Source organism: Haemaphysalis longicornis, unplaced genomic scaffold (assembly GCF_048455015.1).
Source record: "Haemaphysalis longicornis isolate Haplotype H1 unplaced genomic scaffold, Haemaphysalis longicornis Haplotype H1 scaffold_2, whole genome shotgun sequence".
Classification (NCBI taxonomy): Eukaryota; Metazoa; Arthropoda; class Arachnida; order Ixodida; family Ixodidae; genus Haemaphysalis; species Haemaphysalis longicornis.
This window is the reverse complement of record NW_027526295.1, coordinates 182,440,389-182,462,131: the sequence shown is the minus strand read 5'-3', so window position 1 is coordinate 182,462,131 and position 21,743 is coordinate 182,440,389. Positions and strand designations below refer to the sequence as shown.

The 21,743-nt window shown below is 47.7% G+C and overlaps 1 protein-coding gene across 2 annotated transcripts in view; it reads left to right on the top strand.

The window, feature by feature from the left end:
- Nucleotides 1-21,743, top strand: part of LOC144169611 (blastula protease 10-like) — a 56,983-nt gene that overhangs the window by 19,562 nt on the left and 15,678 nt on the right. For both annotated transcript variants that reach the window (XM_077698862.1, XM_077698863.1), the window contains exons 2-6: nt 2,319-2,448; nt 3,046-3,115; nt 6,872-7,066; nt 9,389-9,521; nt 18,265-18,414. In XM_077698862.1, the coding sequence (XP_077554988.1) occupies nt 2,319-2,448; nt 3,046-3,115; nt 6,872-7,066; nt 9,389-9,521; nt 18,265-18,414 (678 nt within the window). The remainder of the gene's footprint in view (nt 1-2,318; nt 2,449-3,045; nt 3,116-6,871; nt 7,067-9,388; nt 9,522-18,264; nt 18,415-21,743) is intronic.

The following is a 21,743-nucleotide window of genomic DNA, read 5'->3' as shown; positions in this document are numbered from 1 at the left end:
CGCCTCACAGAAATTAGTCTATTCCGTCTTCGCATAGGACACACACATCTGACATATAACTTTCTCCTAATGAAACAAGATAAACCAATATGTAAAGAATGTGACCAAGATCTAACAGTAGAGCACATTTTACTCGCATGTGCGATATTTGAGGTCCTGAGAAAAAAACATTTTAGGCAGTTCTACTACGAACACATCCCCTTTCACCCCAGTTTACTTCCTCCGTTTTTCCTCCGTTTTTGGTTTTCTAAAAGAAGCAAAGTTCCTAAACAAGCCTTAAATGTACTAAACAAAAGTAAACGCACACAAAAGTAAACACACCAACTTCTGTTTGGCGCATGATGGCCTTAGTCGCTTATGCGCCATAAAACCCAACACAACACAAAACACTTTCTGCTTGACGTTAATGACGATGCGCATAATATTAAACACCAATATTCTGCCTTTTCTGTCTGATTTTTTTTTCTTCTCATAGCTGACGTGTTGTTCAAAAAGCAGATGTTAAAATATGTGTTACGCGGAGAAACAAAACGAAGCCACCTTTTTGCATTGCAAGCAAGTGCTGGCAAAATAGAGAAAAGAATGACGAGGGCGGGGGGGGGGGGGGGGGGGGGGGGGGTTGAGGGAGGCTTCGCGGATTCCTGAAATGCTCTTGCGAACCCCCTGGGGTCCGCACACTCCCATTTGAGAAGCACTGAATAAGCGGTTAAGAGCTTTTATGGTGTTTTTATACTCTATAAATGCCTATTTTGGCGTTTGGGCTTAAATGCTCATCAATGCCTATTTTAAAAATCGTAGCTTATGGACACTATGTAGCCTCCAGTTTAGCTTTCGACGCTGTTTGAGATCGTTATTTATGTTACCCGGAAGCATTCGCTGTTGGGAACTGTATGGGGCTTATAGTCCTCTGGCTCAACTATCTCCCGGAAAACAACCGCTATCAGCAGTGGAATGGGACGCTCATTCTCAGCCTACAAGAGGCACAATTTTGAATACAAATATCTGGAGATAGGGCTATAGTTTCTATTTTTTCAACAATTTTCACAGTGATTCTTAGGCTACGCCCAGCGCGTTCTCCAAAAAAATTTCTTCAAACATATGCAGTCGCATCCTCGTTTCTAGAAGCATCCTCACTCTAATTTCAACACAATGGTTGAGAATCGAGCCCGCAGATCATTCCTATATCGAAAAGCCAATGACGAATCATCAGTGCGCAGCTGGATTTCCTGGCGTCTTAAAATTCACTCTGCCGACGGGTCAATGCTTTTCCATTAAAAATCTATTCGGCTGTGAAACACCTTTTGAAAAACGCTCTTCAAATGTGAGGGGGTGTATTTTGCAGTGCTGGGACGTCTTGCCTGAACAATTCGGATAATGTATGAGAAAACTGGCGGAGTTGTACCTAACAGCTCCTTATGTAATGGTATATTAATTTCTTGACAAATCGTCGTCTCTCTTGCGTATATTATTTCTATCTGTCTTTGTTGTACCCTAATTAAATTCTGTCTGGCAGCCATAAAGTAGCGCTCTTTTTGATCAGTATTCCCAGCTCAAGTATTTTTTTTCATGCCTGTTTCACTATATGCGATGATCAAGCAAGCAACAATGGCCATTGATTATGAATGTGATCAGTGCTCTTGTTGAAATAAGACAATATATCTTCGCTAGTCCAGCATTTTTATGGGACAACAGAGCGGCTATGTTCAACTGTTGGCGCCTTTGTGCCATCATGAACAACAACATTTTTGGTTTTCCTGTCGTATACAGTTCGCGCACGTCCTCTTTTGAAATTATTGGCATTTACGTGAAACTTTAGTGAGCCTATACTGACAACATTTAAGGCGTAAAACGTTGTTTTGCCTGCCTATTTTGGCCCCTAAAATGAGCATTTTAAATGCCTAAAAATCCGGCCTCTAATGATCACAGTTGCAGTTGCTTCTCCCGAGAGAAGCAAACTTGTCACGATTATGTCGATGACGACGGTGATGCTGTGAAATACGCACATAGAGTAAGCCATCGTTGTAAAGCAATAACTTTATTCGAAATCTCTTCTTATTCGAAGAGTTTCATCGTCCTACCCTGCAGTTTACAAAGAGCACAACATACCCACTTCTAAGGAAGTGCTTCTTGTAGCGGAGTCCCGAGGACTGCGTTAACGAAGGATTGTACATACGTGCGTAAAAACACGCTGCATTTCCAGAAACTACTGATTCCCTTCTACTTTTACGCCGGCTCAACAGCTATTCGCTGTAAAAGAACGGCAACCACGGCAACGCTCTACAAAAACAAACTTGTCTCTTTAACCCCTGTGCGCGCAGCGGTCGACGACAAGGTGAAAGGAGTCATAATGGCGTCGATCGACCACTGGCAGGAGCGCACCTGCCTCATCTTCAGACAGAGGACCCGACTCAACCCCTGGTACATCAAGTTCCGCACCGACAACGAGGGGTCAGTCTCGACTTCCATGGCATGCCCTTCAACGCTCGCACCCCCCCCCCCCTCTTGCTATATATAAGCTCCGAAACACGTGTGAACGATTTAACCGGATGTATCTCATTGATTATAACAACTTTATTTTGTGGTGGCAGCCAGGACGTCTTAACAAAAATTGCATTTACGCCCTTCCCCGGCTTTCACAGGTTAACGCATTATTTACTAATCTTATTTACAGTGTGGTACGCTCAGTTTCTGTTTGTTATAATTTTTTTGTGAGGTATAAGCTTTTCGTACAAAAAGCGTAAAAAATTCATATACTGATCGGCATGAAATAAATTGCAGCGGCTTCAATGGCAACAACCAAAGCAAAAAAAAAAAATCATGAGGAAATTTGTTTCCTCAAGTGTGAAATGGCGCCCTTCTCTTTTGAAGGACCCTGCAATAACACGGGACCCCACACCACGGACGTATAGTACATATGTTTTGTCCTTCAAATTAAGCGAAGGGAATTTCTTGCGTGTGTTTTAGAGAACGCGATTCAAAAATGGCGGGAGCGTTAATTTTTGCACAACGAAGACGGCACGACAAGTGGCTGCTTTCCCAACGCAGGTGCTGGTCTCTCGTCGGCATGGAACCTCTGGGCCCGCAAGACCTCAACATCGGCCCCGGATGCGAGCACGTTGGTCTCTTCACGTCTACTATGAGCAGACGTTGGTGCTCGAATGTGGCCCAGGCTGTACCTCCGCGATTAACTAAAGGAAGCACGGGAATGTGTATCTCTAGGGCCCGTCCTGTGTGTACGACCAGCACCGATTTGTACACGCACATGCATGCGGCACAGTCAGACACGTACACGCGCATGAGGATTGATCGTCACAAGTGATTAGTCATAGGAATGTTTGAGCATAGCTGAAAAAAAAAATTGACACGTGGCTCAGCGCGCATGGTTTGACAGCAAAGTTGTTAAAATACCTATGCAAATGGCATTACAAAGTGGATGACGAATGCGCTTTGAATTGCAAGTTGACAATTCACTTTATTTACGAGCACACTGACCGGGGTTCAGACCCAACATGTGCAAGAAACGAAAAAAAAAAAACGATTGATTCTAATTGCGACTTGGCGTTCTTTTGAATTAATTAGCTTGGTGAAACTCAAAAGGGCCGTATTTTGATTCCAGCAGTCAATCGTGGGGCTGTTGATACAACGTTGGTTGATACCACGGTGGCATTGTGGTGCGGATGGAATGGCTTAGGAACGGCGGCTTCGTGTTATTTGTATTGAAACTGACGGAGAGTTATCACGACAATGCCGAGATAAAACTTCCACTGCTTTTTGGCCGTTTGAGTGGTCCAGCATCATGTAACTTCATTAGAAATAGTTTAGATAAAAAATGAAGGAAGCCCACCCGTAAGACGAAGGTAGCGATGCTGTACGTAACATTCACGACCATCACGACGGTTTAAGTCCATGATTGCAGCCGATTTGCTTCTCTCTTCGCTGCCGCGACAACCTTTACCCTATCTTTGTAGCTATAACGGCATCGAAGAAGCAGAACAAACGAACGGAACGCGCACACTTAAACTAGGCGCCCGCAGGTGCAACATGTGTCGAGCAGGTGGTGTCATAACTCTCCCCCACAGTCACAGCTGGCCGAGGAAGTAAGCCGTTTGACTCTCGGGTACTAACTCCCCCGACCCCCCCCCACCCCATAAAAAAAAAAAAAACGCCATAGCCGAGTCGTTAAGGCGACTGACTCTAACTCCGTTGATGTACCAGACGAAGGTTCTAATTCTGCCAATGCCGGTGACTTCTTTTGTTTACTGTTATACTGACTTTTGCGAATTGGCCCAATCAACGAATTGCTAAAGAGCTTCGCTGTTATAACACGAGTTCGACTTTTTTGCATCCTTGCTCGTTCCGTAGAGGTCCATGCACTAACAGCAGACGGAAACCCTGAATTGTTTGCAACTCCACGGTGAGCTAATTATGTCAAGTAACTAAAACTAGGCGTAAGGATATCATCTTGGCGGCCAATACGATTTTTCCCAAAATAACTACGTTGTATTGATAGCTACATCTTTCGCGTGAAAGTTAGCTTTATCGCAAAGCTTAATCTGCTGAAGACACACACACACACACACACACACACACACACACACACACACACACACACACAAAACTCAAAGGGTAAGCCATATATACAGTTCCGCTGTAAAAAAAAAAATTCCCCCGCATTTCCCCGAAGGGGAGTATGAGGAAGTGCGAAGCACGGGGTAATGCTATGAGGGGGAGTTTGTTGAAGTTTGGTGGCATTTTGCCCGTTAGTTACATTAACACCCCCTCGTGATCACGTTCGGCTTAACACGCCTCGTTTGTCCCTCTGCGGAAATCTTGGTGAATTAACGTGTATGTTCGAGAGGAGGAGCGCACCGCACCGCAGCGCACCGCAGCTGCGAAGCGCCGACCGGAGTGAAGGGAGAGGAGGCGCAGTCACGTGAGAGAATGCAGAACTAGCGGGTTTGTAGTATCACGTGTACACCACGCAGTTATCAAGCCGCTATAACGCCGCTGAGTCGCCAACGCACGCCGCTGACGACGTAGTTTGAATGCGTTAAAGATATAAGGCGCGTTACTAACACTGATATCAACGTCGCGTCCGTGGCTTAGTCGGTAGAGCGTCGCGCTGCGGCCGTAAAGTCCGCAGATCGAAACCTGGCGCCGGATGCTGTTTTTTTTTTATATATATAGTGTAGTGGCCTGGCTGGCGCGCCGAGAGAGGGTGTTGCGAGCTGGAGAGTAGTAAAGGGGCTTTAGGAGAGTAGGCGAGGGGGGAGAGGAGGCGCTATGCGAGCGCGACGATTCAGGCTCGCTTAAGAAGTGCATTCGCACTTATTCCTGGCCAATCTCCCACGTGGGTATGTGCCATGTCAGCGGCCAGGCAGCGCGCGCCCATCTCCCCCCGTTGCTAAGGAAGACGAAAAGCGCGCGCACCCGCAGCTGTTGCTATGCGGACGGCGGAAGGTTCGGGGTCGCTTATAAAGTGCATTCGCACTTAAAAAAATGTGCGCATCGATCACTGATCAAATGATGGTCCGGCAACCGTCATTTGACGTACATTTAGAGCATACAATTTAAGGGTCAACTAAGTCAGTGGCGGTCATTTTGTTCTTTGCTAACGTGGGAAGGAACAACAGGAGTGGATGCGCAATGCCTCTCCTCCCCACTGAGATCTATGACACGCCATCAGCCTTCTTGAAGCACGGCATCGTCGTCACCCTCGACGTGCACTGTACCGTGTCTCCCTTTCCTCGTCAACAAATTTGGGATGAGTGACTTTGTGCGTGTGCGTCCACATTGACAATGGTCACAAAATCTTCCGGCCGAGGCCAGAACAATAGCAATGTATGACGTATGTGATATGCACGCCGTAACACCGACCGAATCTTACGAAATTGAAGTCCAGAAAAACGTAAGCCCTCGACTGGCCCCTGCTAGCGTCACTAAATAAAGGCTTTTAGAGTATCGGCACTCTTTTCTCTCATTGTTATGTGCCGCCAGGATTTCCATAGGTCGGTCGGCACCACGTGATATTTGTTTACATATGGGCGCAGCCATTTTGTTTCTGGGCGCCTCTCCTCTCTCTCTCTCTCTCTCTCTCTCTGCTGCGCGGACGCTAGAGCGGCCGGTCACACTCTGCCCGTCACAACCGGCGGCGGTTTCGTTGGGGGAGATGGCAACACTGCAAGCCAGAAACAAAATGGCCCCCAGACGCTTCCAGGTGCACGAAGTGGCGGTACTCTTAAGCGTAGCTTATTTAGTGACGCTAGCCCCTGCCACATAGTGTGCCACTTTGTTACGTCTGGACCGTTTCGAAAATTCTCAGTGACAAACATTTGTGTAGTTCTCCTTCCCCATTTTTTTGTTACCAAATACTTGCTTTTGCGAGGATACTGAAAGTGATATCACTTTTAATTACTGCTTAGGAAAGCAGTCGCTACAACTATCCGTTACGATGATTGGGGTATATGACACCAGATACTTCCGAGATGTCGACTGTTTGGAGATGCCGTACTATATAAAGAACTATACACGCCGGTTATAAAGATTTGTGTTCAATTTCGCATGTTTATTGAGCATCGAGGACGGGTGATTCTCAAAGGCCCGCATAAATTTACTTGTTTGAGGGCTTTCTTCCGTACGTTATTTGCATCCAGTCTTCTATCAGATACATTGGCGAGCATGGCTTAAGCAGTTGGCGCAGCGTACATAAGCTTAAAATAAATTAAAAAAAGCAATGTCGAGTTAGCTAAAGGCTGGAAGCTACAGTGTACATTCGCCCGCACGCATAAATCCTTTTTTATTCCTGGTAAATGTATACACCCAGCAGGATGAGCTGTTTTTCCCGCGTATCCACACGCAACACTTAACGCAGACGTCGGTGGTGATCCACGAGATCGGACATGCCATCGGCTTCTACCACGAGCAGTCGCGACTCGACAGAGACGGCAACATCCTCATCCTCTGGGAGAACGTGCCCGCCGACAAGGCCTCCCAGTTCGCACACGCCATCGAGAACAGCCGAAGCGTGCCCTACGACGTCACCTCAGTCATGCAGTACTCGGAAGGGGTACGTGTACGCCGTACACACAGCGTACTACTGTATACATTGAACTCCGCGAACCAATTCAAACCTCAGTTTCGATTAGCTGAAGCCGCTGCCATCCGTAGTCGCGGATAGTGCATACAATACTTATATCTGCTATAATCTTGTGGCTAAACTCAGAGTTGGAGAGTTGGAGAGTTGGAGAGTTGGAGAGAGAGAGAGAGAGAGAGAGAGAGAGAGAGAGAGAGAGAGAGAGAGAGAGAGAGAGAGAGAGAGAGAGAGAGAGAGAGAGAGAGAGAGAGAGAGAGAGAGAGAGAGAGAGAGAGAGAGAGAGAGAGAGAGAGAGAGAGAGAGAGAGAGAGAACGCTGGAATTTCCAAGGCTTGCTACGCTATACGGTGCCCAAAATTAGACGACGCCAGTGCCTGCTCCCGTGTTCGGAGTAGTACAATTGCTGAGGTCACGTGTGCCATAGAGTTTCATACTATATTAGCATTAAACTCTATGACCTGTGCCGATACCACTTCCACTCCGCATAGCAAGCGCCACGCAGGAAAGCTGCCACTTTAGCTACCTTCTCATATAGTGCGTAACGACAGAAATGACGTGGGTGCGAGCGATTCCAGCAGTTTTGCCGGTACTCGCCTGTGGAGATCGATCTTTGCAATACGACACAAAATTAGGTGGAGCACCGAATGTCGTGTTGATTCATGAACATTATGGGCAGTATAATGGCTTGGTCATTTCTGAGACATGTTTGGCTCTTCCATTAGGAGAGCAGGGAGGTGCAAAGGGGCACTTGCCCCTCCTCCCCCCTTAATCTTTTTTGCACCCTTTGCCCCGTAACACCCCCCCCCCCCCCGCCACACCGGAACAATTGCCCCCTTCCCCTCGCCTTCTCCGTTTCGCCCGCAATACGGTGGCTTATTTCCCCGTACCGACGACCTTGACCGAGACTGAAACTCATTTCCCCAAAAAGCATTGTCCTGGTAATCCTATTATCGTGATAGTCATTCTCTAATCTATACAGATCTCCGAGCTACGTTTGTGTGGAGTGAACTCCGTTTATACACATGTTGCTTTAAAGAGGCCATGAAGACAAAATACTACTTTGTTATATTTGGAAGGCTAGCTTTTGGCATCTCAGTCAGCTCTATTCCAGCCACGAAACACGCTTTAAAAAAAACGCAAGAAAATTTAGAAAACTCAAATTTCGCGCTACAGTGACATAATATGGGCAGGAGTGACGTAATATGTGCCAGCTCTAAAAACGTAGTTATCAGTGTTATCTACTCGTTATAATTCAAGTAATACGATGAAACGAAACTAGAGGACCCACTACAATCTCCAAGTAAGGTTTCTTTCTTGGCGGGGGCTTAGGCCGGTGGCCGCCAGTCGCGCAAACAAGTTCGCGTTACGTCATAGAGAAATCACCTGAAAGTGGCAAGGGAGTCCGCACTGCTTCATATGTTTTCTGTACTATCTCTGTAATTTGCCATTAAATTGGTATCTTTGTTGTCAGGACAAAGCATATTTTTTATAAATAACCAAACTTGTATTCTCTCTTCGGGGCCTCTTTTAAAAAATGCGCGCCAATCCACCCTGTGAAGGTGGTTGGAAAGCGAAGCTGTAAACGACACCCGCAACGATGACCCATGCGACGTAACTTAAATTCCCACACGTGGCTCTACCAAGAGTGAAACCAGAGGCAAGTGAAATGCACTTAACCACACCCTATTCTTTGCTGAGGTCAAATCAATGCATGATCCATAAGTGGGGGTTGGTTGAGCGCATGAGTATATACTCTTTTTTTTATATAATGAAAGGAAGCTTCTCCTCCATCTCTGCCGCTGCTGACGGAGGCGACGAGATCGGCGGCAGGGACAGAAGAGACGTGAGATGCCAAGCGTTGGTGCGAGCTTTTAATTTTTACTAACTCCTAAAGCACGCGCACTGCGCGCACGCGGCCACTGCACGCGCCGTGGGTGGAGGGCACAGCGGAGCGAGAGGTCGCGTAACGCTATCCGGTGGCATTCAGCGAGAACGCACGGGGTAAACCCACAGATGTGCTCGGTGGGCGCATCGTCTGTCTCCATCCGTCTCCACGTGGGCTCGTAGCTCAATCGGTAAGACAACGGGCTCTCGCTCCAGGTTCGACTCCTGGCGATGCCAGTAACTTCTTTTATTTGCTCGCGGGACTTTTCTGTTGACACCAACGGTCGCGACAGAACCGTTGGGGTAGAGGTAAAAAGCTTCGCTTCAATATAGAAATATGCACATGCTTAATGATGCTTATAAGCTAAGGTTCCGTCTCCGAGGTTGAAATGCCTCTACTAACTGCGTGCAGGCCTTCAGTCCGGAGCGATTCGAGAAGAACACCATTGTGACGCTGGACCCGCACCTTCAGCTGCGCATGGGAGGCGACGGCGAGCTAAGCTTCCGCGACCAGAAACTCGCGAACCTCATGTACTCCTGCCCTGGTACGTCTCTCGGAAGAAAACGCCGCCATATTTGTCGCGATCCTGGCCGAACTCGCTTATTAAGATGCTTCTTGTTTAGCCCACGAGAGAACAGGACGGGAGAACACAGGGCAAGCGTTCTTCTTCGATCCTCTTCTCTCGTGCGCTAAGCAATAACGTTTCACAACTTCAATCAACGAGCCCCCATCGTTGTTCTGGCTAAATATGCGAAATTGCCGTTTATTTTAAGGATATCTGCTAAATATTTTTTACATCGATCTTAGGTACTGTCTATACAGGTGGCTGTGCCTTCTTCTTTCTCGTTGCGGATGGTATGAGCAGTAGTACATCCTCGTTAAGGGAGTGTTTGTTAGTGTAAGTGTGCCGTCGTTTATAACAATTGCGCCAGGTTTGAAGAAAAAAGCCGATGCGAAGGAAACATTACGGAAATATTGGATGACCTACAGTCTGAACTAATGGAGTGCAAAGTCGCTCCGGTGTGGACTCCCCACTTGCGTTGGTTTTAGGTTTTACCGGGGGTGTACCGGTCACGAACATCCTGTTGAACTGGTAGCGATGACTCAGTGGTATAGCGGACCACACCTCCTGCAAAGTTCCAGATTTGTAGCGGACGGCGACGCCTGATCTCTCGCAATAGAAGTGCGAAGCCCTTAAACGCAAAAAAACGCTAATTTGAGTTTAAGCTCAAGTGACATCCTCGTTTCTTTAAGGCTTAAAGAAACGAGGATGTCACTTGAGCTTAAACTCAAATTAGCGTTTTTTTGCGTCGACGTTGCACTCTCTCACATAGCCGTACTGTTTAGATGCATAAAACCTTAGCCACCGCGACTGAAACTGTTGTCATGAAGGGTGCGCACATCCCGAAAAAAGGAAGTAAAATAACGCGTACCCCGGAAAGAATGTGACATTTCTTAGACGCTTTGCGTAAATGGAAGCGGAGGATTGGTTCGAAACGGGTAACCTATTACTATTAGGTACCACCTCGAACACAGGTTCTCGGATTTTTTTTTTTCAGGCACCAATGGTGTTACGGATATTCGGCGTTCTGGCATAGCTTTGAGCAATTGGCGATGAGATGTTTGAGTGGCGCCCCCTGGCTGTGACGTCGGGCTTAGGGACTCGCGCCGCTGTCGTCTGCTACACTGCGCGTGTGAGGGGCAGCAGCGCCTGTGCTAGAAATCTCCCGCTCTGACGCTTTAGTACACTAAAAGGCGTATTTCTAATAATTCAGTTATTTTTGCCAGCTTCTGACACATCTGAATAATTTCAAGCTGTATCCCCCACAGGTTCGATACACACGAGGAGAGAGAGAACTTTTTTCAGAGCATCGGTCAGAAGATCGTGTGTAACTCGTCCTTTCTAGCTTATTCGCGAGGTTCAGCGCTCATAGCTCAATAAGTATTCAAAATGCGTAGGCTTCCCTACAGTATTTTTGAGATGCTCTTATGAAGACTCAACAATCTAATGCTACGTACCAAGCAGAGGGGCCCTACACGCAGATCGTAGAGCAGGAAATAAAGCGGCCGTCTTCTATTTCTTTCGTTGTTGTTGATTTGTATCAGATGAACGTTTTTTTTTTTCTGTGCCCAACCCATTAATTTTTCTGCACCATCACAAATGTCTCATTAGTAGGTTTGGGTTTGTTTGGGAGGCTCACAGAGATCATGTGGATGTCTTCTTCAGGCTGTATGGCACATTCCCTTCACAAATTGGCTTTCGTTATTTCTGCGTGCAAGAATGTGCATATCCGCAGCGTGCGTTGTTTATTCACATGCAAATACAATGAGAAGGTTTGTGCTACGCCACCGCGATCGCACCCCAAACAACGTTGTCCAGAGTACTCGAAGGCGGCTTTTGTGCCCCGAATTTCTATCGTAACCATCGTTATCATAACGAACTCACCCTTGACCCGAACAAATATGACATGATTACGGTGTTCAAGGCTTGATATACTCGCTAACGAACGCAATGAATAGTATAGGTGCATATATTACAAGAATCGAAACCGATGAATATTTCCAAGCAGCTCTTCGTTGTTTTGCAATCATTCCAGGCGTAAAGAACTAATCCTGGTCTTCTCGGTATGGCGTTCTATTAATTGAAGAAAATTACTTTTCTATGACTGAGGACCCGGCCCACTAATCAGCTCCATTTTGCTGTTTAATAAAGTTTTCTCTTCCTCCTCCTGCTCCTCCTCTTCTGGATTTCAGTTCTCCTATTACACATATCTTAATATTGGGAGGACATGGCTGTGGGAAATGTACCGAAATATCCCTCCAGGTCTGAACAAACATAGTGTTACTGTATGTTGACCGTAGACGTGACTCGTTTTGCTAAATATACCTCCATGCTGGTTTGAAGCCTGATATAAAACCAGGAAGCGCCTGTACACAGTGTAAATTTTTTGGAACTCAACCTACACTTTTTGCGCGCCATAGTGCATGTCGGCATACTTTCGTGCCATGACAACGTAAAGTGATGGGAAACAATACTTTCGAGCGTTCGGCAAGGTTGCAAAAACTGTTTTACGTTACATATGATTACCGGAAATCGTAAAGCCATAAAGCCTCTGCCAAAGCCGACAGCGGCGAAGGCATGGAATTCGTTTTGGCCTTGTATTTTCCCTGTTGTCGGTTACTATAAGCTGACTGTTCCCATTGTTCAAAAGATTGCTTAATACAGAAGCTGGCGTCTAGCTCCTACTCTTCGCGCTCCACACAGGACCGGCTTCGCAAGGAATGGGGCGACGCCGGCAATGTTTCTTCCGTAGCGGCATCGACAAAAATACTTTAACACATGCCTTGAGCTAGGTGAGCGATTTGAAGTCTATTATTGTGATGAAAAGTTACGCATTCGCAAAATCTGGTGCGTACAAGCATCAGACGTCAACCGTGAGCAAAAAAAAAAAAAATCAGCAGATAGCGAACCCGAGGGAAGCAGACGACAAATGCGAGAATCCCTAAGCTGACGTCACGCAGGCGCGCTCCGCAGCGCCACCCGTGGTCGCGCTCACCGCCAATAGACCCTATGCAAAATGCGCCCCGCCATCTCACGTCGACTCCGGTAACTAGGTCCGCCATTTTGGTACGGTCGTTTGAAACCGAAACCAAGTAGAAAAACATGGAAGGCGGGCATTGACCGCTCTTGGTGATGGACTTTAATGCCGGAGCATTGCTGCGTGCGGCAGTGCACGCAACGAGGAAATACCGGTCCAGGTGGAGAAAAGGCACGTGAAGTTCCACGCTCTTGAACGAACTTTCTGACGCGAACTATGCCGGCGCGAGCAACCTTTGTGACACGCTGGGAGCGGTGCGCTGGGAGCGAATATTTGTCATTGGTTCGCTAAGCGCGGGATTTCGTAGTCGCTGTACGGATGAAAAATACAGCTGCGTTGGAGTTGCGTGGTTCAGCCTTCGTATTCTAAATGAAGCCTGAGCGTGCGTCACCTATTTATGACTGACAGCGGCGCTCGAGCGGGGAAACAGTACCACACGTTGTCAAAATTTTCTTCACTTCATTTCTTCACTCGTCCCGGTGGCTCTACGCTCGCTTCATTTCATTGTTAAATGGTACCGCTTAGCCCCTACACGAGCCTTTATCTTACCTAGGGCTGTAAACTTTTCTTGCCGCACTACGCCGTCACGGCGGGGTTGAAAATTTCCTCTGTGGCGGGCGCGCACGGTATCGGAGTATGTTGTTAGTTTCTTTTCCTTGCATTTAGCCGCGTGTCGTTGCGGAAGTGGCGTACACTGTTTTATGATGATATGACGTTGGAAAATTCGAGTTTCTGCACTTGGTTCCCGATTTGCCGGGCTGACAGGTTTGTTTACGTCAAGTTAACTTGTTGCCCATTGTCATTTCTGCCACGATGTATTTACTGTCGAATATTTTGCGACTAAAATACACACTCACTACTCTAGTTTGTCACACATGGCATGCTTACCTCCGACGTAATGATAGTGGCCATTGAATTAGGTAGCTGAGGCAATTTTCAAGTTTTCATCAAAAAAAAAAAAAAACGGCCAGAGTTGCATCAGTCCGCCGCGCATCAGCTTGAGTGCTTTTGCTTTTTTTGTATCCACAGTGAAAATCCCAGTAAATTAAAATACTTCGCTGATTTATAACGCGTGCAGTATAGCAAACTGTGGATATAAATGGAACAAAGGGAAGCATTCGCGCACCCCTGCATGCAGCGGTCTAGTAAACACGACGTTGCCCAGCCGCAAAAGTGAGGCAAAAAACCCATTCCAAAGGCTACCAAGTTTTCTCCCAAGCGCTTGCACGGCACTTTATTGCTGCTCGCATTGCTCCTGCACTCGACGTGCGCCGAACAGACGCAATGGCAAGGGAAGGGAGGGGCCATTTTCTTGCGGGCTTCTTCAGTCAATGTCTTGGACACTCGCTGGCTTGATGCCCTGCTGTCTCAGACGTCCCCACTGTTGTGGCAGCTGTGCACGCAAGCTCCGGTGGCGCCTCTTTAAAACCTTGGGCTAGCAAGAGGACGAGTAGGTGCACAGCCGCCAGGATGTGACTGCATGCTCCACTGCAACCCGCCGGGCACTCGCACGCTGCCTCCACAATCTCCCCACTGTCCGTCTCAGAGGCGAGGCACAACAGGGCCGGCCAATTTTTCTCTGGGAGCAAAACCAGCTGCTAACCACAAAGATGAGGCCCAACCTGCAAGAACAGAGAGAGTAACAGTAAATAGCACTCAGGGAAGAACAGGACTAGTCCGCTACAGTTTATGCTAAAGGGACAGAGCAGAAAGCAGTGGCCGCAAGGAACAGACTCAAAATGACCAGATTTTGTGTATTGCTTAACACTGTTGCAAGGGCAATAATCTACACCTCAAACAGCAATGATGTCAAAATTGTTTTTCAAGTTCGAGCGTGCAAGTATCGCTGCATGCTTTGTTAATGTACTTTCAAGAGAAGGAAGTTTAACATTTATAAACCTCACCGTGGGTAATGATACCAGTACCCGCATATTCGTGTTCGTCATAACTTAAGCAAGCAAATTATGATTATCTGGAACTCACTTCCAAAACCTTTAGAGATAAACAGGTAAACATTCGGGCTATACCGATGACCCATCGAATTTAAAAAGAAAATTTTAGTTCAGTGAGTTCGAGCTAACGAGGTTTTACGGTATTATCTGTTCGGGCACACTCAAAACATGCGCTTTAGAAACTACCACAACCACCCCACTGCCAAAAAAAGGACAAGCCAGACGCACAAACAGATTGCTGCGGCAGGACATGCGCAATAATGAAAACACACACACAAAAAAAATTCAAGGCGCATGTGCACTTTTGTAGTTGACTTCGCCGCAAAGCACGAATGCTTTGCGGCAAATGCGCGGGCGGACGACCGTCACGGAAAACGGCCGCAACCTTTCCGTAAACATCTTCGCCAAAAATAATCCCGTAAATTCGATGTACGCCATTTCAATCCACCCACTAGCGGCACGGTCTGGCGATTGTCGCTTTCCTCTTTCAGGGTTACTGCAACAGGGTCCCCGCTACGCATTTGCATGGTAAACAACGGTGAACAAACTGCTATACAAATGCTCATACCGGTTAACTCGTGTCAAGGAAAAAACAAAGATTTACTTACTGCGAGTCGCACGTGTTTGTCCGCACCGATGAAGGCGAGCAATGCGGCTCGGTGGCTTGGTAGCATTACCTGCTCCGCTGGCGCTCGGATGGGTCTTTGGCGCGGCACCACGAGTGGTATGAGTCCTCAGACACAGTCGGTAGCGCCAACGCGTTGGTAGCGCAGACGAGTCCTTCGTCCACAATCCGTGGTCGGGAACCGGAAAACGCAGTCCAGTTTGAGCCATACCGCGTTACCGTAACTATACTCTTCCACACTAAACAATACGAGACCTCGCGATCGTCGCCCGTACCAATATGGCGGACGGTCTTGTTTACATCAGTGTTGCTAGATCACCAAGCAATTTCGCATAGGGTCTATTGAAAAATTCAACTTAAATGCGCTTGCTGTGGGGAAAAGCCGACTTTGTATTCGCGGCATGCGGCAAAGCAAGCTTATGAGCAAGAAGCAGCCCAAAAAACGACGATGCACAAGATGCAGCGGGCATAGACTCTGCGCTGGTTCAGACTTCACTAATATGCGCTACAAACGACAGGAACTTTGGGCATACTAACCGTTCGGGTGTAATAAACTGCTAAGCTAACCCCGGCAAAAAGAAAAAAAGAAACCTTCGTGAAAGCGGATTTAAAACTCAGTTGGCTAAATAACCTTAGGCTGCATAAAGAAATCACTTGGAAATCCTTGACTTACACTTGCACCTGTGCCGCTGACAGCCGCGCTGCCATAACTAAGCCCCCCTAATGACTGGCTTGCGAGGCCACGTCCATTGCTCTGATTGACTTGCGACGATATATAGAGGGCGTCGCAACATTTTATTGCCAAAGCAATATTGGCCTAATCCAGCGAGTTTCGCCGTGCATGAAAGTTTGACCTTGAAGTGACACCGCGTGACTCGCTGCCGCAGTGAGTGCCGCCCATCTTTTTGCGGCGGCGTGGACGAAGAGTGAGGAAGAGAGGAGGACGGAATAGAGGAGGAGGGCGAGTGTAGCAGCGGCATAGAGCGAGCGTGGACGCTGGTCCATCTGTGCCGAAGTTGTGCTGTTTGCGCGGTCCCGGAGACGAAATCGGCAAGCTGCGTCGGACTATCCTGAAGACGTCGCTCAGCTTGCTGGTTAAAGCGGAAACGTGAGAACGAGCGCAAATCGGTAGGCAGAAACGAGTGAAGAACTGGAACTTCGTAGACTTAAGCGTCGGGAGAAGGATGCAGAAAGACGACAGCGGCGATCCTTAGAGGCGACAATGGACGCCTCGCCATACAGTCATATCGTTCGGTTGGCAAACTGTGGCGCGGGTGCTTTCGCTTGCATTACCGGCCTAGCCGAGCTAAGCCAGAGCCATTTTTTAGCAAATAAAAACTATATATCAGAAAACCACTAGTAAAGATATTATCAACACGCTTAACTCGGTGGACAGACATTAAGGATAATTTTACAAAACTTGTTGGGGGGGGGTAGTTGGTTCTCGATTCTTTAATATGTTTAGCGCAAAAACCAAAGGTGATACACAAGAAAGGAGACAGGAAAAGCGCTAACTTTCAACTGAACTTTAAATAGAACATCTGGGCATACGCAGCATGCACCACAGTAGGGTACCCCAAGTGCGCATATGTGTTAATCGAACGGAACGCTCGAAAAAAGATTTCTCTGATTTAAACAGGGACACCGACGTATCACTGATACAATTATCGCCTTTTTTTTTCCTGATATAAAATGCTTCCAACAGTTGCAGTGCTGCGCATCTCTACTCCTACCCATTATCTTAATCTCCCGCAGAAGTGGTTCACACTCGCAGGCACCGAAATGCACGGGCAAATGCGCATTTCCTTTATTTTTTAACCACAATTCATGCTCCTGTGCCGCCGGTCTGCCCAACATACACATTCCCGCATTTAAGTGGAATTTGATAACCCACGCCTACAGCGCAATCCACCAAGGTCTTTCGTTTTCGCGCTAAGCACATTTAAGAGACATTGAGGAGAATGGCACGCATATATTGCGGTACAGATCCTTGACTTCCCATTTTCATTACAATTCCACGCGCAGGGATGCTCTATTGCACATCGTTGGCGGTGTTGGGAAAAGTAAACCCAAAAAGGATGGTAAACAAAAGTGAGTAGTTTCATTATGCAAACGTGTTCGGCATTGGCTGTATGCTCACATCACTGCAAGGCAATCCAGTGTTTCAGCTTTACCACGACGCGTTCGATTGACCACTACAATAAAATTTCGGCGAATGACGCTGTTGAGCGCACGATTTGACTCAAAAGTTTTATCTGCGGTGGGGCCTCACGCGATGCAGGCATGGCGTTCGGTATTGCGCAATTTGCTACAGCACAGATAAAAAATTTTGAGGTCAGATTAGCACCACTAAATAAGCTACGCGTAAGTGTAACGACACTGACGCACGGCGGCAGCCATTTTCGTGCCTGACGCCAGGGTGGTGACGGGCGGAATTGGACCGGGCGCCGCTTGGCAGCCATGACAGCTGTGTTTACTTTTCGAAGATTTAGAGACAGCGCGCCGTTGCGTGCGTAGGGTGAGGCTCGGTTGCGCTAGCGTAGCTTATTTAGTGGCCCTTGGTTATGGTAGAGCCGCTAATTAAGCTACGCTTTTTAAGAGGCTATAGGTTACGCTAAGCCACTGTCGTTCTCTCCCAGCGGGAAGCGATGCAGCTGTTTTCCACCTTCCCGTCGGTTGAAACAGCCCAGTTCAGAGCAGCACGGCATCGCTACTCTGTATGGGGGCTTAAAAACTCACTTTCAACGTGTCATACATCCGCACTGCGCTCCGAAAATCACGACTTATCGAAGAGCGCGCGCGCGGCAACACAGGGGCACCAAAATGCCAGCGCCCATGGGTCTTCCCGGGGTAAACAAATTTCACGTTACGCGGTTCGACCAATGGCCGCCGTCGGCGGCATACAACATAAAAGAGTGCCGATACTCTGAAACCCATCTAGTGGCTCTAGGTCAGATGGTATGCATGTAGCTCTCATTCGCCGAATTTGCTGTGTTTGCACCATGGAATGATCACTCGAGTGCGTTGCGGTGAAGCTGAACCACGGGACTGCCTTAGAGTATTCTGTACTGTGTCACCTAGTACATGCGACGGAGTTTCCTTGACACGCAGACCTATGCCCGAATCGGCGAAGCACGCGGTGCAAGAACGACGGCTTCCTGCTGCGGCCCAAAGACGGAGCCGAGGATGACCCCTGCCAGTGCGTTTGCCCGCCGAACACGTCGGGGGAAAACTGCGAGCAGCTCGGCGGAACCTACTACGGTGGGTCATGGTTGGCGCGCGTGTTGGCGCTGGGGGGACGGGGGCGCTGATTCGCCGATGCTTGAAAATTGAAGCAAAGCCTCGGAACAAATTAATCCATCATGGTAAAGTCGACCACTCTGTCCCCGCATTTTATTACGGCTGACCTCCGACGGGACTGGAACAGGGCCACGTGGTGAAACAACGCCACTAACAAACGTGGATGTGGGAAATCAATCATTTTAGAACCACAGAGAATTCAATGCAGCTTAATCCGTATTGAGAGAGAGTGAGAGAGAGAGAGAGAGAGAGAGAGAGAGAGAGAGAGAGAGAGAGAGAGAGAGAGAGAGAGAGAGAGAGAGAGAGAGAGAGAGAGAGAGAGAGAGAGAGAGAGAGAGAGAGAGAGAGGGGGGGGGGGGGGGGGGGAGTAAACTTTATTTTGCGAAAAAAAAAGGGGGGGGGGAGCACGTGGTCGGATTCCTCATTTCAGGATCCCGTTGGAGCTTGCTGCCTTCTCCGCACGTTCCACCAGCCGAAGCTGAGTGTCGCTGCTGGAGCTGGCCAGTTCTCTTTCCCACTGCTCATAAGAAGGGTTGGGAATTGGGCGAACATTTAGGTTTTTCTGGCAGGCCCAGACCATGTGGTAGAGGGTACAGATCTCACCGCAGTGTGAGCATGTGGCGCTGTAGAGGGTGGGGTTGATGGCGTGAAGTTTAGATAGGTGTGGGAACGTGTTTGTCTGCAAAAGCCTGAGTTTATGCTCCTGTTCCTTGGTGAGTGACGGGTGGGCAGGAGGATACTCTTGCCTACTCAGCTTGTAGTGCTGTGTGATGCCTTGGTATGTTACTAGGGGATGAGTCGCTTGAAGCCAGTCGTCTCGCGGTGCCCGGTAGGCTAATTCTCGGGCTGTCGTGTGGGCCATGACATTGCCGCGAAGGGACGACTGGGCAGGCGCCCAAACCAGACTGATCTTGCGTTGAGGGGGTCGCTGGAGAAGGATTCTCGCAGCTGGTCTTGATATTCTTCCGCGTAGGTAGCTTCGGCATGCTGCTTGAGAATCAGTGATGATTGTATCGGCTGAGGTGTGGGCAATGGCAAGAGCGATGGCTGCTTCTTCTGCTTGGGTAGTGTTGATTCCAGTAAGTGTGACACTGGCGACATGCTCGGTGCATGTGGTGACGACAGCTGTCATCGTATCCATGCGAGCGTAGTCGGCAGCGTCCGTGTACACAGTTTTGGGGTTTGATCCTAATTGCTGGTGATAACACGACCATAGTCGATTGTTGGTGCGGAGGAATCCGAGACACATACGCGCACGCACACCAACCACGCTTTTTATACATACATACATACATACATACATACATACATACATACATACATGCATACATACATACATACATACATACATACATACATACATACATACATACATACATACATACATACATACATACATACATACATACATTGTACATACATACATATATGCATACATACATACATACATACATACATACATACATACATACATACATACATACATACATACATACATACATACATACATACATACATACATACATACATACATACATACATCCACACAGTCATGGACGAATGAAGTGTGAACACGAAAATAGCATCCAGAACACGCAAAATTGAAGAATACTGTTTGTAGAGGTCTAATAACGGTGCGCTGTTAATATATTTGAAAAGTCACATTTCCCAACTTTGTTCTTGTAAATAAGCCACGCGTCATTTTCACTTTCATGGAAAGAAATTGCGCTATTTGTGTGTTCTGGTTCCTATTTTCGTGTTCGCGTTTCATTTGTCCATGACTTGTTGATTTGATTGATTGTAGAGTTTAATGCGCCGACGCAACGCAGGCGATGAGGCGCGCTATAGTGCAGGGCTCCGGATTAATTTTGACCACCTGGGGAGCTTTAACGTGCGCCAAAATCTCGTACACACGGGGGTTTTTGCTGCGCCTCCATCAGAAAAGCCGCCGCCGCCGCCGGAAATCTAACCCGCGAACTCGTGCTCAGCAGCGCAACGCCTTAGCCACTGAGCCACCGCGGCGGGTGTGCGTGCTTGTGAGTGTGTGCGTGGGTGCATGTGTGTGTGTGTGGGCATGTGTACGTGTGCGTGCGTGTGCGTGTATGTGTATGTGCATGTGTGTGCGTGCGCGTGGGTGCGCGCGCGTGTGTATGCACGCGTGTGCGTGTGTCTGCGTATGTGTATGTGCATGTGTGTGTGCGTGCGTGTGTGTGCGTGCATGTGCGTGTGCGTGTGTGTGTGCATGTGTGTGCGTGCGTGTGTTTGCGTGTGTGTATGTGCATGTGTGTATGTGCGTGCGCGTGTATGCACATGCATGTGTGTGTGTGCGTGAGTGTGTGTGTGCGTGTGTGTATGCATGTGTGTGTGCGTGTGTGCGCATGCGTATGCCCGTGTGTGCGTGCGTGCCTGTGTGTGTGTGTGCGTGTGTGTGAGTGTGTGCGCGTGCGCGTGTGTGTGTGTGCGTGTGTTAACGCTGGTCTGCGTTTTGGGCCCACATACTCTTCTATAACTTGGTTTTGGTTTACCATCCAGTTGTTCACCAATCCTGCATGAAGTGCGCATTCCACTGAAGCAGTCTGTTGGACAAAATTTCCGCCGCTTAGCATTCGGGTTAGAATGTTGTTAAATAACTTCATTTCTCATCTGCGTTCAGCGTCATCATGTCCTCCCCCGCCTCCACAAGGTCGGCTTTTTATCATAACGCATACGTTTGCAATGAAGCACCCTTTACGGGAAGCGTCTGAGTCGAATGTCGGACGGCGCGTAACAGCGGTCGCTTCGCACATTCATTTGCAACCGTGTTAACGATGCTTACGGAATTATCAATGATCAAGCTTTTCTATGCGGATTCAACGAGTGGACTCGTCTGTCTGTAGCACTTGATGAGTCACACTTCCACCGCATACAAAAACACAATTATTAAAGGTCCTAGGGCATTTATACTTTAATGTCCTAGAGCAGCATTTTTACTTTGATGCCCGACTGCTTATTATATTCGCCCTAAAATTACGGGAGATGGGAGATGTTTAGAACTTTCTGAGAATGGTGAATGGTTTACCTGATGTTGAACGCTATATATATATATATATATATATATATATATATATATATATATATATATATATATATATATATATATATATATAGAGAGAGAGAGAGAGAGAGAGAGAGAAATAATGGCGCGTATTCAATCAAGAAAGCCAAGGAAAGGAAAGGGGAAAATTGTATGTCATTTTACTGTCATTAAAACAGATAGTTTTGTGAAAGAAATAAGCAAAATTGAGAAAAAC